Source organism: Antennarius striatus, chromosome 1, assembly GCF_040054535.1.
Source record: "Antennarius striatus isolate MH-2024 chromosome 1, ASM4005453v1, whole genome shotgun sequence".
Taxonomy (NCBI): domain Eukaryota; kingdom Metazoa; phylum Chordata; class Actinopteri; order Lophiiformes; family Antennariidae; genus Antennarius; species Antennarius striatus.
In genome coordinates, this window is record NC_090776.1 from 10,489,601 (window position 1) to 10,517,440 (window position 27,840).

At 38.2% G+C, this 27,840-nt stretch overlaps 2 protein-coding genes across 5 annotated transcripts; both read right to left on the reverse strand.

The window, feature by feature from the left end:
* Positions 1–3,866: 3,866 nt before the first annotated feature.
* LOC137594814 (kinesin-like protein KIF23) lies at positions 3,867–16,550 on the reverse strand. Of its 3 annotated transcripts, XM_068314357.1 has the most exons (24): positions 16,496–16,550; positions 15,763–15,829; positions 15,467–15,595; positions 14,585–14,690; positions 13,811–13,947; positions 13,595–13,707; positions 13,307–13,477; positions 12,965–13,006; positions 12,439–12,551; positions 11,947–12,068; positions 11,637–11,739; positions 11,435–11,514; positions 11,191–11,310; positions 10,857–11,013; positions 10,230–10,376; positions 9,752–9,918; positions 9,488–9,661; positions 7,972–8,190; positions 7,441–7,743; positions 5,683–5,916; positions 5,400–5,485; positions 4,845–4,902; positions 4,683–4,711; positions 3,867–4,579 (listed from the first exon to the last, which is right to left on the reverse strand). In XM_068314357.1, exons 1-24 carry the CDS (start codon positions 16,507–16,509, stop codon positions 4,564–4,566), a joined length of 2,907 nt encoding a protein of 968 aa, XP_068170458.1. In that variant the 5' UTR covers positions 16,510–16,550; the 3' UTR covers positions 3,867–4,563. The 3 variants fall into 3 exon arrangements, with proteins under 3 accessions (XP_068170458.1, XP_068170466.1, XP_068170475.1); XM_068314365.1 differs by lacking the exon at positions 12,965–13,006; XM_068314374.1 differs by lacking the exons at positions 7,441–7,743; positions 12,965–13,006.
* Positions 16,551–17,861: 1,311 nt separating this feature from the next.
* paqr5b (progestin and adipoQ receptor family member Vb) lies at positions 17,862–26,810 on the reverse strand. Of its 2 annotated transcripts, none has more exons than XM_068316012.1 (9): positions 26,748–26,810; positions 26,558–26,629; positions 25,913–26,040; positions 23,195–23,400; positions 22,630–22,720; positions 21,837–21,881; positions 21,084–21,180; positions 19,957–20,101; positions 17,862–19,405 (listed from the first exon to the last, which is right to left on the reverse strand). In XM_068316012.1, the coding sequence occupies exons 1-9, from the start codon at positions 26,802–26,804 to the stop codon at positions 19,164–19,166; spliced, it is 1,083 nt and encodes a 360-aa protein (XP_068172113.1). In that variant the 5' UTR covers positions 26,805–26,810; the 3' UTR covers positions 17,862–19,163. The 2 variants fall into 2 exon arrangements, with proteins under 2 accessions (XP_068172113.1, XP_068172107.1); XM_068316006.1 differs by having other exon boundaries at positions 22,630–22,756.
* Between the last annotated feature and the right edge of the window lie 1,030 nt (positions 26,811–27,840).

The following is a 27,840-nucleotide window of genomic DNA, read 5'->3' on the forward strand; positions in this document are numbered from 1 at the left end:
GCAAATCAGGGAAATATGGGATAAAGATCCGGGAAGAATGTGATGCCAAGAGCAGCTATGGCTGGAATATGCAGGTATACATGAGAAACCCAGTACTGGAAAGGCCGAAAAGAATCAGGGCATGCGTGTTGTGTTGGACATGACAGCTGGTTTCCACGGGGGTAATTTCACAAATATCACATGTTACAGCTTCTTCACATCATATGCTCTTAGTCAGAAGCTGCTAAAAAGAAAGCACACTGTGGTCGGGACAGTGGAGATGAACAAGCCTGAACTTCCCCCTGCAGTGGTATCGATCAGAAAAAGAGAGGCATTCAAATTAAAACACATACTGTTGTGTCATATGTTCTCAAGAAGAGTAGAAATGTCATCCTGATGAACACGCTAGACAAAAATGCAGCTGTCAGCACCACAGAAGGCAGGAAGCTCCTTATAATCCAGGATTACAACACGAACAAAGGAAGTGTTGACAGCCTTGATAAGGTCATGTAAAGTTTCATCCATCATGCATTTTATTTTTATTATATGTATCATAACATTTTGTGTAGAACTTGTTGAACATTGTTCCCATTGTCTCTTATTGTTCCTTTAATTGCAGTTTACTGGTACATACACCTGCAAGTGAATGACGGCCCACTGGCCTGTTGATGTGTCTGCTTTCAACGTGTGTGTGTGTGTGTGTGTGTGTGTGTGTGTGTGGTGTGGACATCCATCGACGCAACCAGGAATAAGAGGAAGAGTTCCACTCATGTGCAAAGTCACACAGACCTTCATGAGTAGTTTGGTCTTTGGTTTTTCATTCAGTTTTCATATTAAATGCTCATTTTGCACTATAATTTATTTTCAGTATCTATTTGTATTTTCCCTGCAGTTATTTTATTTCTATTTCAATGAATTCATGTTAAACACTACTTTGAGACATTGTTCACAGCTAAAGATTTTGTGGTGAAAAATGTTTTTGTGCTAATTTAAGAGCAGTTTAAGAACAGACAAAACAGGTCAGATTTGATCAGGAACACTAAAGTATAGGGGGAAAACATGACAGGAGGGATCTTTGGGATAAGCTTGTTGTTTTTTAAGGCATTTTGTCCAACAGGTTGGAAAGTTCACTGTTTAATTAAATGTTTCTTGCCCGGAATGCAGTGGCTCTTGAAAGACGTATCTGTATGTAAAGGATAACAGAGGTAGAATCTACACAAGCTTAACAACAGGTTTCAAGTAGTTGTTGATGACATTAAATATTAACATTAATTTGGCATCCAGAAAGATTGACCGTAAGAGTAAAATTTTACAAGGAACTTATGATCACAACAATTTAGTGAAGAGCCAATAAATTAAATCAAGATACATAACCTACTCAACACGGTTTCATACAAAGAGGAAAACCCTGCAGGTTGGTTCAGTTTGCGCTGGGCTGCTGTAAACTCCGGTTCTTTCAGCCGCACCATCTCAGCATCCACCTACAGGCTGTAGTCAGGGGGCCTGACGATGGAGCCATACAACTGCCCCCACAGGGAGCGGTGAGGCCGGAGCCTGGGCGTCAGAGTCGAAATAAATGTTGTCTTCTCTAGTAATATATTTTTAAAACCAAAATGAAATCCCACAGTTCATATGGCCGTCTACCCAAACATTACAACCTTATTTGAACAGCAGGCCTGTGTTTTGTTGACTTGTACATGTGTGCAGGTAAACTAACACCCCATGAACTTTTATGAGCTTCATATTTTTACCACACTGGAAAGAAAATTTCCATGAAAACTAAAACCCTCAATCATCAAACACAGTTTTGCAATCTGTCCTACTCAGCAGTACACAAAAAGGTGACCGATCTTACACAATGCACCAAAGCAAATGGACCACAGCCGATAAGAAGAGTCGTGTTTAAGCAGCCATTAGCAAGTGTTTGAGTCAAGAAGCCATTTAGTAAAGCAGTGCTGTCATGTAGTATTTGCTCCGACACTGGTTAAAGGCTGGCTAGTTAAACAGTCACAGGAGAAAGAGTCAATATTTTCACAGGCAAGCCTGGAGACACAGGGCTGATATTAGCTGACAGTCGTTTCCCACACTGACTGCACCCAGTGCTCAAACTGGTTTGGCCTCGAGACAGGATGGACATCTTGTGGACCACAGACACGTGTTGTGGTGGGAAACAAAAGCCTTGTTTTTATAATGGTATGTCAAAAGTCTTGTAAATGTATTGTGAATACGGATTAATATTATTTATTAAACACCAAGGTCATGTACATATTCACTTGTCTCACAGCAAGGATCAGCTGCAACAGATCTAGCTACTAGTACAATAGGAAAATATTCAAAGATAAGCAGTCTGGTTTTTTTCTTTTGTGTGTGTGTGTGTGTGTAGTTGTTCAGCAATTACATATTTGTAACAGATTCACATTATGATGAAATAGGGTCTCGTTTCATGTGTTACATCAAATTTTTTTCTAGCAAGTTTTAACAAAGTTTTGCAAGTTAAATTGTCCCGTTTTGGAGGGGAATCTGCGCTGCCTCTGGGCCAACAGGGTCATGAACCCAATTTACCAGTCCAAACTCTTTTTAAGCCTGTTCCATCCTGTCTGAAACATGTTCCATACAACCAATTCAGAATATGCATGCATTGACGAAAAAACTTGTTTTCATTTAAAAGTGGAGTTAGCAATTTCTTTTTGATCATAGTTTTGTGTATTTTTTACACATTGTTTATTTTCCATCAACATGTGTTAACATAGGACTGTGCAATGGGCAGCGCTGTTGCTTCACAGCCAGGTTCTGGATTTAATTGAACTGGCATCTCATCCGGGGTGTACCCTGCCTCTCACCCAGAGCCAGCTGAGATACTCCAGCAGACCCGGTGACCCAAAAGGTAGATAAGCAGATGCAGAGAAGACAATTGAAATGAAATAAAACAAAAATAAGACTATGTGTAAAGATTCCGGTCATATTTATTCCAAATGTTAGTAAAATTGTTTAAATGTTAAAGTATTGCTTCAGTACATTGAGATCCATTTTGTACCTGATCTGGACTTACTGCACATGTGCACAAATGTTGTGATGTCACAACCAAGAAGTTGTCAAAAGTAAATAAAGGAGTTTTATTCAGTGGATTTTTTAAAAATTCAGTTAATATTGTTTTTTTTTAACTCTAATTAGGTAAAAAAACAGCATGTTTTCTTAACATCCTGTGCTATGTTGTGTCCGTGTTTATCCAGTATTTTTGTATGTCTGAGCAGGGGATATGTGCAATTTCCTGCAGGATTAATAGTGTATATCTATCTAATATGCTGCTTTAATATTGCAAAAGTCTTCTATCGTCAGTTCAGTGAGTGCACATTGCTATGACCACGTGCTCCTGACAGGTTAATGACAGGTCATTAGTCCTGGGGATCAGTGCTCTCATTGTTCTGGTTTCAAGGGGAAACGTTGTAAGGTTACCTAGGTTTAATTCAACAGGGGTGATTGAATAGGCCCGCGTAACACCACAATATATGGATGAACGTCAAACTGAATTTCGTTTCCCTTTCAAATCTACAAAGTAACTTACACACCAAACAGTTGCCAGTTCATGTCTAAGACGTGGGATCAGACGTATTTGAAGCAGTTAGGTCTTCTCTTCACCACTCATCCCTTTGGAAAGAGGACGTTTAACAAAGTTATTCAGTTCCACCTGCTGTTCACCCTAAAAACTACAATTCTTCTGACTACTGATTGAGCACATCACAGTGGATATCTACCCAGTGTATTAAAATATTTGCTGTATATGTGTTACACTGGTATATGCAGCATAATAAGAGAAAAAGGACCAAAACAAAACAAACAATTCACTGTCGTCCTTAGAGACCCATTAAGGCTGATGACACGATACATAATATTTATTTTGTTTGCGGTTTTTTACTGTGATCAAATATACAGAGAACTTTCCACAAAATGAAAAGTCTAGTTTGTTTTCGACATATCAAAGGCTTCATAGAATCTGAAACTCGTCTGTCTCGTAAATCAAGAAATCACTGACAATTTTGTGTTCAACTAAATTTAATACCATCAAAAAGAACGGTGTTACACACCTTTTTGTTCAATAAACAGGTAAAAAGAATATAATTTAAGGTAACGATTAAAGCTAAACCTAATTAAAGCTTCAACATTTATGGTCTGAGTTCAACAAAACTGCAGCATCAAAAACAACAACAACAAAAAAAGTCCTGTGTTTTGTGATCTGTCAAAACGTCAGTGTAACATCCACTCAATTTACTTCGAAAAATAAAGCAATGAGGAAGTTAAAAAAACACTTTTTTAAAGTTGTTCTGAAGATCAAACATTATATTTTGTTACCATGAAAGGCAGTATAAGAATATTCATGAGACTATTTTATGTCCATTTCTTCAGAACTAACAATTCTAACACTAGAAAAGCACAGAAACTCAGCAAATACAAGTCAATATTCTAAACTGTCCTTTGGGCTAACCAGACATTACAACTGCACCTGAATAATTTGTAACAAGACTTTAAGGAAAAAGCTCAAATATATCCGTAGTTTCACTGAGCCGAAGAAAAATGTTCACATGCATCTTAAGGCTTCCTGCGCCTGAAAGGGAAAACAACAAAAAAAGTTAAAACCTTAAAAAACAAAATAAAAAAATTACCACAGGAACGTTGTCATTCTAGAACATGCTCTAGAATCTACTTACTTTTGATACACATTGCTTGCCACCGGAGCCTAATGGAAGGAAAAGGAGAAAAAGATTCATACGCAGGGAAAAGGTTTGACACCTTAAATTCAGACCAAAATGAAGAGGCAGACAAAAGTTGGTATATACTTTTGGTGTGTTTTGGTTGAATTAAGAACTCACCCTGTTTTCTATGTCCTCCATATGAGTTCGTTCTCCTGAACCCGATCGCCTCTTGCGACTGAAAGAGAAGTTTTTATAAGTTCTCCAAAATATATTCCAAATCCCAAAACTACCACATTTTATGTTTGCTGTTGCACCAAATTAAAAATAAATAAATAAATTTCCAACCTTTTCTTTCAAACTATTTATACAAAATAGACAAAAAACAAGCCTTTCCATTTCCTTGTGCATTACAAAAACACTTTTTTGTATTAACAGGCATGCTGTAAAGGTTCATGTTGCAGGACCTCAACATAAGTGGTTGTTGAGTAACTTTATATTCCTATTGATTCAATAACAAAATACAGACTTATTTAAAACTTTATACTGTATATCAAAATGTGGATGAACTTGTAATCAAGCCATAAATTATGTTAAATAAAAAAGAACTGGTTTAGGGATAACATTTTCTCACAGTATTTACAAATGTCAGGTGCCAATGAATCATTGAAAACATGTTCCTGTACCCACACATAAAAATATCACAACTTTTTGCTGTTATGACAAATAATTTACCTTGGTGCCATTGTACACTCTTTGAGGGTCTCAACGTCAGTAAAGTGAACAGCTTGTCCTCCAGTTCTCGTCTTAAAAACGTCTCCCTGATGAATTAAAAAAAAAAAAGTCCCACACCAGCAGAGTGTAAGAATAAACTCATCTTCACAAAACAGCAAATTCAAACAAAAGTGTTCCTTTCATACCGAATACAAAAATTAAACACTGTGTGATTAAGTTAGTGAGATTCAAGTAAAAAATTATATGAATAGAAATCTCAAATCAAGCACTTGTTGGATTTTACCTTGATCAATTTGGTCTCGATCTCCCCGTCGGAGGCGAGCTCTTGGTGTCTAAGTAAATACTTGTGGCATTTAGACAGAGCCTTCTCGTTGGGGGTCGACACCTTGATTGCATTTGGTATGATTGGCTGCATGACTGTGTCTAGTTCCAAATTATTTGGCGGTTTGTGGTCTACCCATTTCTCTCCACCTGCAGAGCGTGAGCGCCTGTGGATTGGATGAGCAGGTAGTGCCATCTGGTGATCCCATAGTGAGAAAGATAAACCAGGAAGTTATTCACATGTGACAGCAGGAGGAGTAGGTTAAAATCTGTTGAGGTTAGCACTGGAGGTCACTTCTGCTGAAAATAAATGTACTACTGGAAGTCAATGAGGGACATTGAAAAGTATCCATTCTACTTTTTCTTCCTTCAACGTGTAATTATTTCCAGTATTGTAGACCTCAATTCACTTAGAATATTCTGGGCTTCCAGCATTACATTTTATTTCATGACGTGAGTGAAAGAGAAGCTAGAGAGAAACAGCCCAGAAATGAGTAGGAGCCAGCATGCAAATCAGTGCAAAGGCAGCGCAGAATGGAGAGCAATTAAAACTACATGCAAGTACAATGAAGGTATGGCTTGTATATCAGCTTTAAGATGGATTTTAAAGCACATGTGACTGATGCAGAACAGCTTTGTTTTAAAATAAATGTTAGGAAAAAATGTTCAATTATTTGTGAAATGAGTTACTCGGTTCTTTTCAGAACATTCCAAGTTGGTGAACGAGGAGCTACACAATTACCTAATGAAACTTTAAAATGAAACGTTTTCATTGTCCACTGTGGATGAAGAGTTCACTGCTGCCTTTAGATTTAATGTGCAACATTCTGAATCAGTCTTCTAGAATGTGCTGTGTTCAGATACGATGTCAAAGCTTTTTAAAAGGGGACAAATATTTATGATGCTAAGTTTTGATAATTTTAAAAATGGTCCTAATACAATGATGATACACTACATGGAAAGAACTTCCAACATGATAAAACTACACAGCGAAAGAGGCAAGTCAAAGTTCAAAAAACATGACGGACAACACTGACCTACAGCCTGAAGAAGAGAAGCACCAGCCTACACTGATGCAGAGCTTCTACTTGATGCATTTCTAAACACACATCTACAGAGAACAGGTGTAGTTCTAAACTGTCGCAAAGGATAAAACACGAGCTTGCAGAAAAAAGAAGCACAATCTGAGGAGTATCTAGAGTCTAAGTAGTCCCCAACCCCAATGGACCGCGAACCGGGACTGGTCTGCTCAGAAAGAATATGTAACTTACATTATGTCTGTTTTATTTATTATCTGACTCTGAACAATGTTTTGTTTTTGGAAAAATACCGGATTCTCTTCTCCACATCTGTCTGCTTTTTAAGAAGGTAGTCATGTGACATCTATCACATGACTACCTTCTTAAAAGGGATCACTCTGGCCAGTAACACAGAATACATTATTGCTAAATTGAAACTGACAAGCTAGCTAATTGAATAAAAATCAAATGTTGGCTCAGTGTTACAAGGACGCTGCTAATAAAAATGAATCCAGTGTGCACACACACTGGATTCACGTTTATTATATTTGGAAAACAAATTTTTAATGCTGGTCGTATCACTTTTTTTTTTTTATTCATACACAACACCTTAAAGGCAAGTCTGTGAAAATATTGTGACTTTCATTCCGGTCCGCGGTGCAGAAAAGGTTGGGGACCACTCGTCTAACACGTACACTAACCCTTTTGCCTGCGTCTAGGTCTAGCCTGGTAGCAGGGGTTTTTGTGTCTGGGGCCCAGCGCTGGCCTCTCCTGCGGCCCACGCTGTTGGGAGTCCAGTTCCTGCACTGGGGAGTCCCATGAAGTCTAGCCTGGCTGACTGAGTCTACAGGGAACCTCTGCTCCCATTCAGAAACGCAGGAGGCTACTGAAGGATAGCCTGAAGAGAAGGAGGATGTGGCGGTGGTGCTGCTGCTGCTGCTGTAAGGTTCCTCAACTGTCCTAACACTGGGTTGATTTTGGTGGTAAGGAGTTTTGCGCAAGTCCTGAAACGTGATGAAGGGATGGGGCCAGGCATTGTGAATGTTAGGGGCTCCAGATGAACACAAAAACACAATGGGTAACAAACAAAAGCTGCTGTGTACAGTTAACATAGATCTGCTACAAATTGTTTTAAAATCACAATAGTATAGTAATTATTCTTAGTGGCATGCAAAAAGTCTTCATAAAGTGATTTAGCATACACTCATGGATGTGCTGCAGAGTGTACTCACAGGATGAGGCGATGGCGAGGCAGACCTCTTCTGAGCTACGTTACGATCTCTCTCCCTTGATGGCCTTTCGGGTTTCTCTGGACGCTCCGCAGGACTGCTACTGCTGCTGCTGCTGCCAGCGGCGCTCTCTGTAACGATGGCCTTGAGCTGCTTCAACTTCTCATCCTTCACCCACAACTTGTTCTGCATCTCCAGTTGCTTGGCGTTCACTCTCCGCTCCTAATCAGAAAACACCAGCAAAGCAATTGAAAGAATAGTCTCAACATGTACAAGATACCCCAATGCACTATGGTGCATATTTCTCGTTTCCAAATTAATACCAAGTGGAATTTCTCAATCCACAAAGGTTTTGGACTCTAGACAAGAATTTATTTGCTGATGTTCTGAGGAGTATTTGAGGATGAAGATTCTTTTGAAAATTGTTTTTCCTTGTAAAACTACAAAAGATTAAGACACAATTTTTTATCTTGGATAATTTTAACCGTATCAAATTATCAGTGCATACATTTACACAAAAGTTGTTTCTTTGTTCTACTTGTCATCACCTCTGTCTCCACCCACCAGCTGATATGTTTTTTTTCCCAAGCACTTGTTCTACTTCGACAAAATTTGCTGTGAGCAAGCCAAAAATCAAATCATAGATGAGAGAAGAGGACTTTAAAAAGCCTACATATATTAAAAAAATTACTAAGTTACTCTAAATTAAACTTTTCAAAATCTGTAAGTACAGGTGTTCTTATGGAAAAAAAATTAAATTACAACTAATGCTCACAGAGACAGTAACAAAAAAGATGGGGAGACGAGTTCTGGAGATGAGTAGCAAAATGGTGCTGCTCAGCAGGGGTTGTATCTGAAAGAGGAACTACAGTCGTCAGATATGTGATTGTTCGTATCTCCAAACGTTTGTATCTTGAGGACTACCTGTACTGCTTCATACAATTACTCGCTGTTAATACGTTCCAGGACCACCCATGAAAAACTAAATTCCGCGATATAGCAACAAACTATTTTATTATTTACGGTAATTTAAATGGTTCTGAACCCTCCCCATACTGATATTAAACCACCTTCCATCTGTATTACCTTTTCCAACATTCTTACTATTTGAAACACTTTTGTGTTTCACAAAAGTGCGCTGCGTTCCAGGAGTCTCGGAACACAGTACACTTCCAGATGCTGTCAGCCAATAGCATGCACGTATGGTATCACGTGACTACCTACTAAAAATCTGTAATGTAGTGAAGTCATGCATCTTGAAGCGCAAACAAGTGAGGGATCACTGTATATACAGTATGTTCAATCTTTTTCAACAATCTGTTATCCATACATAGGGATAGTGAATTTATTTATCGAATAATGTTTTCTTTTACTTGTTTGTCAACAACAGTGGAACACAAGATGACTATTATAGGAATGGGACAAGACTGTACAAACAAATTGAGCCAGGTTATCAGTACATTTGTGCAAATCATCACAATGGACTAGCAGTTATCTGCGATACTTTAGCTCCACTTACACATTCCTTCTCCCATTTGAGTTTGGTGTCCGTCACCACACCCTGCATGCGCTGCTCCATGCGCCTCTTGTCAGACAGCTCCTTCTGCAGCCTTTGCTCAAACGACTGCAGATCCTGCTGAAGTGAGCGCTTGTCCTGCTCATACACGTCTGTTGTCTTCTGGAGGACATCCACCTGAAGGAGGGGAAAAAGGAAGTTTGCACAGACTTACTTTAAGAATCACAAAAGAAACAGCACAATATTGTAATCATAGCAAGACAGCACCTTGTATTCCAACGTTTTTGATTTTTTCTCTAATCGTTCAAGCTCCGCCCTCTGGTGAACGATCATTTTGTCTTTTTCATTCAGTTTGTTTCGTTGGTCGTAGAGGAACGTCTCATTTGCGGCCAGTTGACTTTCAAGCTGCTGGAGCATAGAACTCAGTGTGTTGGCTGTAGGAAAAGAAACCTCATTAATGTAAGTTGCAAACCATTCAGCTTAAAAAGCTGTTTACAGCACAACAAAATACATTCAATGACCAAACTACACAATAATAAAATCCTACATCACTAAACAAGAAGTACCAGTATTCTACCAAGCTGAACAATTGTCCACATAAAGACGACAAACTAAAACTTGAATATCTGAATGCCTTATTTAAAAACAAAATACTGATCATTGCTGTGCTGAATAAGTCATATCAGTCACTTCTTTAGTTAGACACACAAGACAGTTATTTAAGGTGTAGAAAATGAAACTGTACCAGTTATGTTGTACTGTGCAGTCATCATCTGACGGATGCGATGCCTCCTTTCCAGCACCTCAATCAAGCGGGGCAACGTCTGATCATCAGATGGATCCACCAGTTCACACGGAGGCAGGGCTGGAAGGCGTTCTATGAACTCACCCACTGCATGAATGAATAAAACATGGAAAGATTTGCTTCCAAACTGGCAAAAAATAGTAAAAACAAAATTTTTGAAATGCAGATCATGCAATATGACATAACATGTATGAATGCAGGATGGTTTGAATATACGGAGTTAACATAAGGGTTAGTACTCATCTACTTCAAGTACTTTTAAGAATTGTGAGCACACATCTAAAGCTAACGAAAGACCTGTTTAAACGCAAAACACAGTTCAAGGCTGCTTGTCATGTTTAAAGCAGCAGACAATCGATTTCATTATCATGTACTGTACTTATTACTTTTTTGTGTATTCATACAATGATCCCAAGTGTGTTACCTATTTCTTGAACATGATATCTAGTTTCCTAAAACAGTGAGACTCTAAGCAGGTCTGAACCAATATTTGTATCAAATACTTGGTTCAAATGTTTATGGTACCCAGTGCTAACTTAAACCACTTGCTGGATGATAATTTATTACCATTGCTGGGACTTCCTCGTTCTTCCAGGCGTTGTGTCAGCTCATCCCTGAACGCCTGGTTTTTGTATCGGCGTCCTGCAGTAAGGCCACAAATTGGTCGGTCTACTGGCCGTGCCACTTCCACCTCTTGGGTCATCTCTGCAAAGCGCATCACCAGCTGCAACATATACAGTAGGGTACTATAAAAAAATATACCCCTTAGCTATCTGAAGCACATAAGTTTTCATAGTCCTCTGAATTCAAACAAACAGCTACTGAATTTTTTATGAGAGTGACAGTTTGTGACAGGGAAAGAAGGTGACAAGCAAAAATTACATACAAACACACATCTTACCAGAGATTCGTCATAGTCATCAGCTTTTGGGTTGACACACACGATCATTCTGACTTTCCCTTCACCATCAAAGTAGTTTTTAAATAGATGAGTAACTTTAGAGTCTCTGTATGGAACCATCTGGAAGAAAATAAATGCTCTGTGAAATTGCCACTGGTAAAAAAATGAACAATTAAAGGATTACTTTTACACAAATGACACTGATAAGTAAGGACACGTGATGTACACATTATAAAACACCAACCTTATTAGTTCCACACATTTGGTTTTCACGGAGGACTTCAATACACGTGCGCAGCGTCATCAGGGACTGGTTAATACTTCCTGAAAACAAATCATTACTAGAAACGCTCAGCACTAAAACAAATATTATTCCTAAATGTGTGCCAGCAGATAGACTGACTGATTTCAACATCAGAAAAAACGTTAGATGTTCATGAACTGACCTGCTTCACGGAGACGGCTTCCCTCTGCTCTGGTTCTGTTGGTACGCTCGCTGCCTGCGAGATCCACTAAACACAGCTGGCTCACATTCACCTGGTTTTTGTCCTGGCATAACAGAAGAATGGATTTGTAGTACTATACAACTAAATGTCAAGAACCCGTCACAACCATGATTTGTTGTACATGTACTTTTTGCCACAGCTTAATTATATAAACCCAAATACCAGAATAGAGGTACTGCAATTCTTTGTTAAAGCATGTTAACATTACAGACTTTACATAAATAAAATGGTGTTTCAGAGAAAGTGCCACCTGTAGAACATGATCCCCGTCAGCATCAAGAGGTGCCTGGGCCAGTTTCACCGTGAACACACTGTGGGAACGACTGGATTCACGGTTGAGCTGAGTGTTGGCTATCCTCCTTTTCTTTTGACCTGAAGACAGGACAGAGCTTTGGTAATAAATTATTTTTATAAAATGAACAGATTTATTGGTTTGTCCAGATAACTGTTTGAATATGTGGTAACCTAAAACTGTTCTGTTGTAAATCAGCTCGTTGTGGACTTCCTGAGATGTAATAAAAATATTTTACTATTACATACCAATATTTATGCTTTTTTGATGCTTAATTTAAAAAAAAAAAAGAGAAAAAAAACCTTTAAAAGATCATTAAACCACAATGTTGGAATCCTTTCAAAATAAACTTTGTAGCTCAAATTCATTCTACAAAACAGAACACAAATAATACAATGATATTGTATTTATGGGTTAATTAAAACAAATATGTTTATTATTACAACTCACCCTTCCAAAATACTTCAAAAGCCTCATCTGTGGATTTTACTTCAACTTCTGTGCATCCGGCCACATACATGTTATGATTCTGATCTTCCCGCAGAATCCTGGATTGAGGTGGTCTGAAACAAGTTTAGGAAAAGAATCTGTACACACCAATGACATAACACTGTGTGACAAAGAGGTAAGACAAGCAGCAAAAGCTAACATTACATTTATTATTGTATTATTGGATGTTAGTGTAAATGTTAAACTAATTCAGCATAGGGAGACAAACATGTCCATGGGCAGAGACACATGCAGGTTGCTGCACACAAGCTTCAGGGACTCAGGGACAGTAATTGCCTGTTCCGACAGTAGGAACAGGGAATTGATTCTGAGGACAACAGCCACCGAAGACTAAGATATACCTATGCTAAGTACAAGGCTTTGGATTAATGGGACGGAAATGCACTAAAGACTAACATCAGCTACAGCCAAGTTACAAAGATGAATGAACAAAGTACTGTATACTGTTCTTTCACTGGTCACATACGTGAACTCATTGTTCTGTACAGGTGTGCCTCCACCGACCCACCTAAAAACAGCGCATCTTGTCAACAAAGAAATAAATGCAATACCATGCCACCATAATTGCATTCAGTACATACATGGACAGCATGGACAGTGGTTTCCTGCATAAATTTAGGAAAGCATCTAGATTAAAAGGAGTTGGGTGTGGCTGCATGGGTGCATTCATCATTCAATGTGAAGATCTCTCATTCATGAGTTGACACCACAAATAACATGATTTCAAAGACAATTTGTGGAGACAACCTTTCGACATGGCATTATAATTCAAAAAAATCAAATAGTGATGTGTAATCCTTCCCCTTACTTTGATCTGATTGGGTCAAATGGAGCGTCTTCTAGGAGATCATAGATATAGTTGTTGTAGACCTCAATATAGGACACAAAAATACTGTAACAGCAGTCTTCATCCACATTCTCAGATTTACACGCCTGCTCTGAGCTGATCATGTCTGTGAACTCTGGGTCAGCCTTCTGCCTAAGAAAACAAAGCAAAAGAAAGGAACATCAAGAATAATAGGTAAAATGTAAAATATAATGTAATAATATGAATACCAGAAAGTGATAACTGAAAGACAAAAATACTCATTACTACCTGGACGATGGTGTTTTGGGCATTGACTGTTGACTTTCTCGCTTCTGTCTCTCCAAGAGAGCTTCAACTTGACACTGGACCTCCATCCCATTTTTGTCATCTGGTTTAAACACCTGATGAAGATTTCAAACGTTTGAAATAAGTGCACCTTTTCATTCCGGAAAGCCTTTTCATTTTACAATAAAACAAAACAAAAAAAATGAATTAAAGGCTTACAAATCTTTTGGCCTGAAAGGGCCCAATGCTGTTAAAAAGCATGTCAAGACAACGTGGGAGGAGTCCACCCTCCCCAGGTGATCCCGTCATGGTGTAGGTCTTTCCACTACCAGTAACACCATAGGTAAACAGCAGACCTACAAACCAAATCACAAACATCTTTCACAGAGATTTGAAGTAGGTACTTTATTTTGGAAAGATACAATGTAAGTGTGAAAACATTTTATCAGACAAACAGGTCAAAAGCAATAAAGAAAATATTTCTTTGTTTCAATTAAAATTTTTGATCTGGAGGTTGATCTGTTTTAGCAAATGTGATGTTTTACCAATGATTGATGTCTGTAGAACATGACCTGGGTGGAGGTCAAAAGCTGTGCAATCTCCACATGGAAATGTCTATAATTGCATGGAAACTGAATATCCACATTCAAGGAAATGATTTGTATACTGTACTTGCAATAAGGTAGTGTGTATATATTGGACTGTTAAACCCAAGTAAAGGTTAGATCATTAATCCCCAGCAAATGACACTGTAAAACTCCACTGGCACAAACTCAATGCCACCAGTGTAATATTGGTTATTGTGTTATAAACTACAGTATTTTATGGGCTTATTCTGCTCTGAACAAACTTAACTGTGCCTGCAGATAAATAAATCAGTTTTAAAAACAGTTTTGTTGATCAACTCATACTTTCAGGAGCAGAGAGGAGAAATAACGAGGTAAGAATTAAATCTTGAATACAATGAGTGGAAAAACCCTTTAAGTGACTCACCATTCTTACAGTGAATGAGGTCTTCGACCAACGGTTTGGCAACATCCTCAAACAGCTCCATTTGAGTTGTGTTAATACCAAATACCTTTTTAAAGGAGTACTGCGTCTATGGTAAACGAAGTAAATCAGAAGTAAATCAAATTATGCTTACAAAAATAGCAATCAATAAAAAAATGGACAAGAGCCATGATTACTATCCTTATTTGGCATTTAACCCACTAGTGCCCAAATAAGCTGAGCTCTCTACTGAGCACAATGTTGGCTCATCCACATATGTGTGTCCAGTGTTGTTAATTTTTCTGAATCACAAATATACAACTATTCATTTCATAATATTAACTGAATACACTACATGTTTTTGCTGCTGGTACCAGTATTTTGGCTCGCTTGAGATGCGCTAGGCCAGCAACAATGATAGACTTCCAAGTGGATCAAGTTTTAGCACCGCAACTGCTCTAGACTCAATGCAACACCCAGGGCAGGATACAGTTTTCTTACAGTCCAAAGAGCTGACTGATTAAGACATTGAATTAAAAAAAAACAACACATGACAGGATCTTTTAAAGGAGTTATTGGAGGTATCTATGTATTTTTTTTCTAGTTTTTACAGATTTATTGAATGAATGTAACAATACGTAATGATAAAGAATAACATTCACAAGCACTTAGAATTTCTGTGACTACCTGTGCCAACTATTTGTAAAGAAGGCTGCAGGAAACTGACATGACCAGAGCTTTACATTATTCTCGTCTAAACTCTTCTGCTTTCTAGACAGTGTAGCTCAACTAGAGCAAGTCCTCCTTTTCTGTTGCCTGACATGTTTAGTCTGCAGCAAAAAATGTCAACAGACGATGAAGAAATCAGAACTTGAACACATTTACCTCTTTAAATTCCCCATTACGGTTGGCTTTTAGGCCATCGGGAGCATGTAGCTGAATGGTGGTGCTACTGATCATCTCAACACAACATTCCTCATCCACTGTTCCAAGTGGACGTATACGGCAGTACACCTACATACAGAAAATGAAACACAGAACATTTAAAAACACTGTAAAGGTGGGTTCTACTGAACCTCTATGAATCTCAGGTTTGATGTCTAAGTAGGTGAAAAAGAAGAGCAAAGACAAAAGTCAGAGCTGGAAGGTGTGAATTCATTTCAGTAAAAATTTCCACTGACTCCAACAGGATCTTTCTCTATGTTTGATGCCTTTTTGGGGCCAGGTCTCCGAGGGGTCTTCCCTTTGCTGTAAATGAAAAATTCATACAAAGTCAATGTCAAACAGAAAACACATGCTGCATTGATTCATGCTTTTTCATGATCCAAATAATTCAGCAAGATAACTTAAAATACGTGTATAAGGCTCATACACAGAGGTCAAATTCATCGCAATGTTTTACCTACACATTTAATTGATTGGAAACTGTTAAACATAACTACGTACAGTATATATTGTGTACTATTTCACAGTACGTTCTGAATTGGCTGTCACTTCACCTCATCTACTTGTCACATACAATTATAACCAACTCTTCGCTCAGATATCACATCGCAAACTATAATATACAAGAAACGGTACACAAAAATATTAATTCAAAATGAGGTTTTACCGAGTTGAGCTAACAAAAGCTGGATTATACTTCAGCGGCTGACAGCGGTTCAGAAGGAGTCTATAATATCGATGGCTTAAATGTGAATAAAGTTGTATGAAACCAGTTTTAAACGGCTGCTACGGGGTCAGCAGCTAATGTTAGCTATGCTAACGTCATCATCCTGCCTCACTAACATGTTTTTCTGAAGCAGTTTACAGGTTAAGTCAGTTACTTTGGTACTTTTTTGCAGCGTATATATTTCTTGCATTTTATTAAATTCTTTTCGAATAATTTTTTAAAAAGAAAACAACAGCACTCACGGTGGTCGTTGCATCTTAAGAGGGTGATGTGAAACTTCTCCACCGCAGACAAGAGCGCCTCTGCTTGATTTGAAATTTGTGGTTTGAAACACATTTCCGAGTGTCGAATATTTCAGCCAATCAGAGCGTAGATACAGTGTTGAGAAGCGGAAGTCCCGCCTCAGGCAATTCACCCTGCATCAACTCGATGACGTAGATCAAGAGTCAACGCTAAAGAAAAAACCGCCTCAACGTCAACTTGTCCGTGTCTTATAGGTCAGTAGAGTTCAAACAAGTCCCCTCTGTCCTATAAAATTTATAGGACTGAGGAGGAAAAAATCCCACTGTATCCACAGTTTTAGTGGTAGAACAGGAATGTAATTCTTATGTATTCCCTGGCATCATTTATAGTATTTATATTTATAGTATAGATGGTTCGTGTTCGCTGCCAGAATGAAGACGTCGGTTCAACTCAAAAATCGCACCAAAAAAATGCAGAAAACTGCACAGCATTTAACTTGTGCTGTAGATAAATTCATTTCATACTGTACTGTGTAAAATAAATGGCTCTTTGTGTAATGAACAAAGTTTTATTTCCCCCCCTGCTTTGCATTTTACACGTGCATGTTGCACTCAGTGTCTTAAACTGCACTTTAGTCTACTGCCAGTAGGCGGAGCCCCATCCTGGAGAAATATATTTTAATCTCAAGATATACTGAAACAAGAATAATTCTCCCTTGAACCTGAGCTTCAGATTTCTTTCAGTCTGTATATGTATAACATCAAATTACAATTTAAAAAAGTTCTGTTTCAGAATTAACTAAATTAAATGAATTTAACAATCACTCCAGAAGTAAACAATTACCTATCTTGTGACCACCTCACTGGGGGATGAATAAATACTTGACTGCCTTGAAATATTGATGCATATTTGAATTAGTTAGCTTTAAGGAATATCAACATGGTGTCGAGAACTCCTTTTAAAGAGAACTTTTCGATTTGTGCTATTTTTTTGTAGAAGTACAGTAAATAAAGGTCTTTGATTGTATAGCATTGACATTCTATTCAAAAGGATGCCTGAAAAGAACACATTAGTTCAGCTGTTTGCTGAAGACTTATTAAAGACCAGAATTACTTTTCTATGACTTAGATAAAGTGGATAACCCAGCTAAATTTAAACTTCTTTCATATTTAGAGATAGAATGACACCCAGTCAAGTTTTTGCTATTGAGTTTTTGTTTTTTTTTTAAATATTTTTGAGAAATAAAAGGGGATAGGAGTATAACAAATTTACACTTTTCGGACAGTGTTCAAACCTTTCTGGTGTGTTTATTATTGTTCCTTATCGTTGTTTTTGTTGTTCAAAACAAATAAAGACATTCATTCATTCGTTATCATTTGTTTATTTGTAATTGTAGTAAAGGAATGTTACAAAAGTTGGTGGCAGCAATCCTCCCAGCAGAGTTTACAACTCTAAAGACATTTTCTCTGGATTAAACATTACCGAAAATCTGATATTCAGCAGGAAATCCAGCCTCATAAGCAAAGAACTTTTTTTCCCTTGTCACAACTGTTTGTGTTGATTGTATCAGCGCGTGAGTGACGAATCACACTGATGTCATTAACAAACATTAACAAATGGTTGTGTATGAGAACAAGCATTTAAAACAGCAATACTACATTTTCAAATGAGCGTTAGCTGCCTGGAGTTTTTAACAGTTTTTTCCCTGTAGCTGACGGTCTCTTCATACTCCACAGGAGTGAAAATCAGAGAATTTAGAATAAATATTTTTAAATATATATAAAAAGTACACAGAACATAATGTAGCAGACCTATTCATTGACATATTTCTGCAAGAATAAGTTGTCTGTAGAAACGTCCTTCATTGCATATAATGAAAACAAATGTTTTGTTTAGTTCCATTGCATATTTGTGCAACTTTTGCTCTCATTTTTGGTAAACCCACACATAACAGCATTATCACAATGATTTCTGAGAGTATACTTGATTTTAGTGCAGACAGCAAGCTATGACTCACTTATACAATATTCCAGCTCATGGTCGATCAGAAGTGTCCTTACAATGACTCTATACCAGTGGTCCCCAACCCCCGGGCCGCGGACCGCTACCGGTCCGTGGGTCATTTGGTATCTGGCCGCACAGCATTAAAAAATTATTTGCATTACTTCCGTTTTATTTATTTCGGAGTGGGAAAGATGTTTTATTTTGAAAAGTGACGTCTGTCACGCTTGACCGGTCTCGGTCACGTGACAGGTTACCCCTAAATTAAGCGCGTCCAGTGTACTGGATTAAAATCAAGGCAGATTATCCTGAGATCGCCCAAAAAGTATCGCAAACCCTGTTTCCATTTCCAAACTCCTGTCCTTGCAAAGCGGCATTTGTTTGTTTATTGTCTGTTGATGTCTGCATTTCACATAAAACCACTGATGATTTATTATTAGACTACAGCTGTCCTGGCGTCATTAACGATTATAGAGCAAATAAAGGCCGGTCCATGACATATTGTCTTAGATGAAACCGGTCCGTGGTGCAAAAAAGGTTGGGGACCACTGCTCTATATTACCCGTAATGCAAGGTTTCCACGTATCTGTATGCGTCATGTCCAGCTGGGTACTCTCAGGTGTTACATCTGATCCATCACTGACTTAGTAAACCTTGGATAAGGTTCTATTTTTTATGTTTCTTCCTTAGGACAAGTGATTTACAGAGGAGAGGAAGACTATAGAGGATGATTATCAACAGATTTACCACCACACAAAACAGGGCTGCACCTATTGAGTTGGAAAAGGTGATGGGGATTGAATTTTCGAGGAGCCATTTGCGGCGTGACATCATGTCCTGTTCAATGGCCTTCATCTGGAAGTGGGTGGCAAAGATGCTGCACACGTGGAAGAGTTGATGGCTGTGACCTGCAGATGGAGCAATGGAGTCATGGTTAGATGAGCAGAGGAAAAGAGCAGGAGGAAATTCCAAACCTGTAACTGAACAGATGATATCTGACAGTGGAAGAGTTTGGAGGTGGGTTTACATTAATATTACATAACAGCGTTTGACAATAATAATAAGTGGTGTCTAAATTTAAAAAAAATCCCACTGTATCCACAGTTTTAGTGATAGAACAGGAATGTAATTCTTATGTATTCCCTGGCAAACATTTTCCTCCAGTCACGTTTTTAATCAACATTGTCTCAGTTTTCCACAAAACTACCTTTCAATCTCTGTCTTTGAGTCAAGGGTTTAAATCAGAATTCAAAACTTCCCTTTGCATACAGTGCTTTAGGTTATAATGTGAAACCTTGGATCTGTTTCTACTGACTTTTATATGTCAGGTTGCACATCATTTTAATCTGTAATAAGCATTTGATGTCATTGTCATTTGTGACATGCTTCTGTCAAACTGCACTTTAAATCATAATTATGGGGAGCCGCAGTGATTAGCTACTCCTCAGATCGGACCTACCAATGAAGTCAAAACTTCCAGGTGCCAGGCGCTCTGGTAAATGTGTGGCAAACAGAAAACCTGTGAGGAATGCCAAGGCAATGTGGTAACAGTGAAGGGTGTTGGTGTCATTGTCTGTGCAGCCTTCTCCTACACAAAGAAACACCTGTGACCACAAGAGCAAAAGAGGGAGAGGAACTTTTAGTCACTTGGAGCCCTATAACCATTATTAATGTTGCTTCTTTTTTCACCTAATTTCTCATTTAAGAATAGATTTTTTGACTGTCTGCTGTTTAATCTCCAAAGTCACCTTTAAAGTTGGATCAGGCTCTTGATTGACTGTTTTTCTTTATTATCTCTGCATAGTATTATTTTTGAAAATCTTCATGAAGAACTCTCTCTAAAGGAGAAACGAACCTTTCTTCACAAAAGACGGAATTTATACTGTTAAAAAAGGTTTGTCACTCAAAAGGGAAACCGGTGCTGGTTTTCTTGGAGATGCCATTATGTTACATAGTAGGAATCAGGAGTTGTTTGGTAGACCTTCCATGCAGCATGCTGTACAGCCAATGCTACATCGTAAATCGGCAATAAACTTCTTATAAAACATTAATTTCTTCTATGAAAAAGATTAAATGATTAAAAACTCTCTGTATCTCTTTAATTTGATCTAAATACCCAGTAGATATTTTACTCAATGCCAAATAATGTATTTCCACATTATCGCAGGGACAGCAAAATTTTAATTAGTTTGATTCCTGAAGCTGCCATTCTTAGGCACATTTTCACATGAAATATTTGGACAATCATGTTTTGTGGCTTCTGTCTGTATTTACAAAGTGCACAGCACTTTCACCTCCCATGGATAGAGAACAAGTAAAAGTTGTAACACATCATATATTATATGATTGTGTAACAATCATATAATATGCATTCCCATAGAACACTTGCTTAGCATTACTTTAAATTGTTTGTGACGTCTTGGACAAGAGATGATGATCTACGCATAAAAAAAGGCTATCGTAATGAAATGCAGAATGATACTTTTTTCCCTCCAGACCATCTTAGCCCACTGACTGAATTATGTTATCAAAACTCTGCTGCAGAATGTGTTGTATGCAAAGACAGGTGAGAGTCTGAAGCCCTACCCTGTAGAACAAAGGAATGTTGTCAAACAGGTACGGGTAGGCAAATGCAACAACGCGGAGACATTTGCTGAACTTTGGTCTCTGAAACTCAGATAATCTGAAATTAAAAAAAACAAATGCTTAATTTTCAAAAATGACAACACAAACGGTTGACTGACTATTCTTCAAAGATACACCATGTTATAGCTAAGCAGTAAGCTGTTAGGAAACTTCTTCACAGCACCAACAGATGGATTAAAAAGATGTGGTTTCATTCAATGCCACAACATTAAAATATTTAAATACTAAAGAAATAGAACTGAAATACAGACCCACCGGTGTATAATAATCATTGTGGGTACTACTGAGGATGTAGAGGGATTAAACATTTCAAGCATAGTAAAGACATTGAATTTTTTTTACACTTAATACAATGATATTCATCATTGTACAAAAATGTATTATTAGTTTATTTCAAACTTCCACAACACTTCATTCATATTTATTTTTTTGTAAATGCAAATACAGAGACAGTTTGCTCAAGGGCATGTCTTGCAACTCTTTTGTTAACTCCTATAACCTGCTCAGCTGAAACTGCCATCAGAATAGATCACTGTTAATAAATAGCTGCCATAGGTACAGCTAGTGGTAACACCCAACAGTGACTTGCTCCATTCTACATGTGAAATCTAAGTTGACCATGTACATGGGTTAAAGTAAGTCTGAGGATTATGACAGAATATAATCACTGAAGATTAGGAGCAAATGTCTTACCTCTTCATGGCATCAGGACTATATTGCCGAAACGGAGAGCCAAGCCTTAGCAACAGGGAGAGACGAATGACAGAACAATTTTAGCTACAGTCAAAGCCACCATTATCCCAGTACATGAAGAAATAGTGATGTCAACAATGTGCTGATTGTTGTAAATCTGAGATGAAGGATGTTGTATGGTTGAAGACTGTATGGTAAGAGCCAATGATGGAGGTCAAAGCAGTCTGTACAGCATTTATTCATACCCAAATTATTGATATCCACTGTAATCATAGACCAGGAGACTTTCATTGAGAGTGACGTTTGAGATGAAATTAAAAATTTGTTATAAAGTTAAGAATTTAGTGCACAGAAAAGACAAAGAGATACATTTTCTAGAAAAAGTTTGATTGTACATTAATCACAAAAGTAGAATGTTCAATGAACATTTTGTCTTAAAATGTTGATCTGCTGATGTTTAAACAAAAAATGTCATACTATATTTCAGTTTTTATTCAAATAAGCAAATATTATATTCCAGTTTATGCCTCAAAGTCAATAGGGCAAGATTTTCTTGAAATGTCATGAATGTTAAAAGTTAACCTCACTTTATATTATGGAAAACTGTTCAAGTGCTAAGCTGTATCCCTTGTATGTATGAGGTGGGGAGACGCTACAGACATATTGCCAGTGCATTGCGGTACATGCTATTCGTTTTGAAATATAGATTTGGAGTTGGTGAGCAGATAACTACGTTCAGCAGTAAGTGTGGAAAGGTGGCATTACTTTTAGTAAATTATAATTCTCACCATACCTGGAGTAGCAAGCCATGCCGGTGCAGATAATAGTGTTGAGCACAGCGATGGGAACGTAATACCGATGAAAGACGTTGTTCACCCACTTGTCTGGGAAAACATAAGCTGAGTAGCTCATTGCTGACCCTGTATTAATGGAAGAAATTATCTGCAATGTACTTTTCAGTCTGAGAGATTTATAATTTTAAAAAGCATCCCATAAAACCCCATGTATAGAATTGTGTAGTGTGTCTATCAATGCCTTATTAGTGACATCCTCTGACCTCTAAAACATCTACACATAGTATATTCATTATATTTTAATTTAATCTGATGTTGCTTCATTTTCAGACTTCTCTGAAATATTTTTTTGCATCAAAATTGCTTAATATAAATATACCAATTTTTTTTTTTTTGCCAGAGTGCATGATTCAGGTCTTTTACATGCTTCAGCATATCTAATGAATGTAACTGAAACTTATGCAAATTACTGATAACTTTCAAGGAAAACATTGTACATTTGGAGAAATACCACAGGTCAAAAGTCACTGAACAACTGAGTAATGCTGAACCACACACACCTACCTAGGCTATAGAAACTGAGGGCGCCATAGTCAAAGAAGAAACAGATGTGACGCGCCTGGGCTGACATGCTGTTGAAGGTGTGAGCACAGCTGGATAACAGTGGATAAATGCAACAGGAGACCAGGTAGACCACCAACGGCCAAGTGAAGGATTCCTGCCAGGCTGTGAGAATGAGCACCACCGACACCAGTTTCCACAGGAAGTACCTGTCAGGAGAAAAACAAGGTGTATTTAGATGATTAGCTCTGAGGGGATGCAGCGACAGAATACATAAAACTGATGAGAATACAGATGCCCGGCTTCACTACATCGCAGATTTTTAGGAGGTAATCACATGCTACTGTGCATGCTATTGGCTGACAACATCCAGAAGTGCACTGGGTTGAGATCAAAACATAATGGTGGTTTCCGAATTTGAAATTTAAGTGGAAAAAGGGGAAAATTGTGAATATTTTTGTTGAATGGAGCTGCATTTTTTTCCAAAAAGGAAGCATCGATTTTTTTAATTGGAAGTATTTAAAGCTTGCATCCCATGGATGCACTTCGTCTGATTGTGCGTCCCTATCAAAATATTTCTGTCAAAGACACAAGGTCGCACGCAAATGAGAACACTGTAATTTGACTCTTTTTTTGTTTTTACTTAAGCTGTTATAATGTTATTGACAAAAACATTTAAATTAACAGTTTGTTTAGTTTTTATATTGTACTATTGGCAAAACTCTTTTACCGTATATTCGGTTATTACTTTTGGGTTGCATAAACGTCATGTTGGGATGCACAAATTTTTTTGAAGTGCATTCCAGGGATGCGCTACTTTCTTGAGGTAAAATGAAATCTGCAGAATGCACAAAATCCTGTGCAATATCAGATGACATATTACAAAAATGACTGTACAAATCTTAATCTTATTAATCTTATCAAGAGGTCATAGTTTGTCGTTTGGGTGTTAGTGAACGGCAGCCACTGTTTCCACATCTCAGTGCATCTCATTAACACATCAACAGTGTTTGTGCTTTTCCTTGTCACAGAACAGTTGTGCTAATTGTGCAACTCACATGAACCCCTTAAGAACAGATCTGCTCATTAGCAGCTGATCTGTAGGCCTATGCGGAGCCCCATGACACAAACACCCATGTGCCCTTACCATACCTTCAACACACAAACACAAACACAAACACACACTTTCTCCATGGATTGTGCAGCCAGAGCAACTGGCATCACAGCAAGAAGGAAGTGTAGAATTACTGGGGGGAGCAGCAACCTCAAGAGAAACTTTAAATCCAGGCACAGATTCACATGAACTCTTCAACGCATATACTAAAAAAAACCCACAAGACTCCAGCAGTTATGTCCTCTTTGCTTATTGTATATTTACATTTCTTGAAATATTTATATTGTAGACAAAGTTAAATAAAAGGAAGTTGAATCAAGCGTGAGGTCATATTGCCATCACAAGCCTACTAACACCATACTGTATTACTAATACACACTTACAATAAAGGTGGTTGGTAGGAGGCAATCCAAACTTTCATCACAACATTCCTAACAATACTAGTAACAAATTTTTAGAGGTTTGTAACTCAAACACTGTGTAAGCTCAATGTTAAGTATGCCAGATAGTTGACAATGTTTCCTACACCCAGAATGAATGATGAATGGAGTAAAGGATAAATCAACAGTTTGAATAGATTTCTAGTCTGTCATCTAGCTACACAAAACCTCCATGGAAGGGGAGGCATTTAAGATATTGGGATGTACCTCATCAAAAATTTGTATGGTTAGGCGATCCTTCTTATGATAACTGAGACAAATAAAAGTGATCCAGAATAACTTGATGACAAAACCCTGCTTCCATTCATCTATTTTCTTGTAGACAAGACGATCATAAAAGTCCTGTCCATATCTGCTTATCCACCTTGCGGGTCACGGGTCTGCTGAAGCCCGTCCCAGCTGACTATGGACGAATTGTGGGAAACACCTAAAAGAAAATTAAATGCCGGGTCATCGCGGGACCACATGAAAGACAAACAACTACTCATGCTCACCCTCACACTTATGAACAATTTGTTGTGACCAATTTACCTAAGCTGCAATTTTTTTTTTGTGGCGGGAGGAAGCTGCAGAACCCAGACAGACCGACGCAGACAAGGAGAGAACATACAAATGTTATAAAGAAAGGACCAGAACCCGGAACCTAATGCCACCTAATGCGCCACCAAGCCGCCCTTAGGTGTCTGTCTTCTTTTGATACTAGGTGAAGATCACTTACTTCAGATAATATCCGCTTGTGAAACCAGACAAATACCTTCTGGATCACTATCAACACACAAGATACTCAAGGAATGCCACACAGCTTTGACATAAAGTTGGTCAAAGAGGTTTTTGTGAGAATTGAAAAAAAAAGTATTTAGTATGCAGGAATCCAAGTTGGGGAAGAACCTTAAGTTGGGTTCTTCCCCAACTTAAGGAGGGAAGAACCCTCCTTAAGTTGCAATAATTTAGATGCTATTCTTCTAGAGTGAACTAACACTCGGTTGCTCTTGTATAATTTCATGCACAGATCAGGACATTTGCCTCCACAAACTCTACATGAATATGTAGAAATTCCCTCAGTTGTGTCACACATTGGCAGTAGACCAAACACAAACAGCAGCAAGCACGTTTATGAATCCTACACTTTATATGCACTAGATTGAAAGAAGGTTTATTCAAGTTTACCAGGATGGTAGAAAGTGGGTCCATATGTTTAAAGTTTCATTTGTCATGTGGAAGAGGCTCAGGATACAGTCAGTGGCTGAGCTGTGGGGGTGTCGGTAGCCAGAGATGATGCTGTCCTCATGAAAAACCTTGAGAAAGAAGACTGTTGGTTAGTCTTCAGTTAGTCTTGCTGTTTTCCTTGAAATAAAAGCAAGATAATTTCATCCTTTAGGTCTTCAAACAATCCTCTCAGTGCGGTTGAGCTACTTATCCACTCACAGCTCATAAAATGAGACGAGGATACAAATAAACATCCATTTGTTTGAAGAACTTGTGACCATATATATGAATCATTGATTGAAGAATAAGTATTAATTTGTCATACTAATCAGTTAGTGGATGATTTTGTGTTCTGGAACTAATGTTTTAACTAATCTGCATGTTTTGGGTTCCGGCCTAGAGATGTGTACGAATGTTTTTAAAGGACTACATTTGTGTTGAACAAAAAAAAAAATCCCTCATTGTGGAACAAATAAAGATTGTTGTTGGCTTTCTTAGTCTCAGCATCACGCTGACAGGTAAACTTTGAAACGACCCAACACAATAATTGACTGCAAATGTTCAAGTGCTGTCAGTGTTCAGAAAAGACCAGGAAGATGGACTTACTTGAGGCACTTGCTTGATGGTGAAGACTCGTGGTAATTTGATGAGGCTGAACATGATCTTTGTAAGCAGCTGCTGTTGGTTGAGAAGAACCCAACTGAAGTGAGACTCCTTGCAGGGTGTTGTAATACTTGAATCAAGGTTTCTTCACTTCATCTCCTCCCTCCTCAAACCCTGTGAGAGTATCCATTACCTGTGCCACACCTTCTAGTCCGGCAGTCGTCTCTGTGGACGTAGACGGCTTGCACATACAGGTGTAAATCCTCTCTCTCTCTCGCTCTCTCGCTCTCTCGCTCTCTCTCCCTCTCTCTCTCTCTCTCTCTCTCTCTCTCTCTCTCTCTCTCTCTCTCTCCCTCACACACACACACACACACACACACACACACACACACACACACACACACACACACACACACACACACACACACACACACACACACACACACACACACACACACACACACACACACACACTCACAGATACATGCTATGATTGTTTTGTCAAATAGCGAACGAGTTTTTCAGGATCAGATCAGGATCATGGACACAGCTGTCACAGTATTTTGGTTTTCTGGTTACAGTCAAACCAGTAGGATGACTTATAATTGAAAAAAAAACCACATACGAATGACAATTAAACATTGATGTATGCTCTGCAACTAAAATCATTGATGTAATTTTGTTGCGGGAGATGAGAAGCTCTCTGTTGAAGTTGACATGCGTGAACTGACTTTCACCCAATTCAGATAAGGCTGACATCATGAATACAGGGTGTGAATGGGTCTGACTAAAAAGTCAACAAAGTTGGTCACCTGGTTGAAACAGTTTGTCTCTACCGTCCCTCAGAATGTAGGAAACCGGCTGAGCCATTTAACATAGTAGATCTTAGATAAAGGTCCCCGGTATCTTGTTCAAACTCTGAAGAAATGAAAGCAAACATGTCTCACTGCCACCGTAGAATTAGCAAATCTAAATCCGAGGAGTTATTGTGGTTCGTTTCAATTGGCTCATGCCCCAAATTAAAGGACAGGTCATTTACATTTTCATGATGTGATTGTTTTCCTTTATTTTGAACTCAGTAGACTAGAACACAATGTCAAGGTTGGTTGATTTTTAACACATCATAAGTTAATGCTTCATCAAGACTGGATGGAAACTGTTCTGGCCAATCCCAATATTTAATCTGATTTTGTTGCACCAATATCAGCTTTACAGTTAAAAGCACACTCCAACCTCTATTGCAATCACAATAGCAAAGTGTGTTGACTACATCCATCTACCACAGC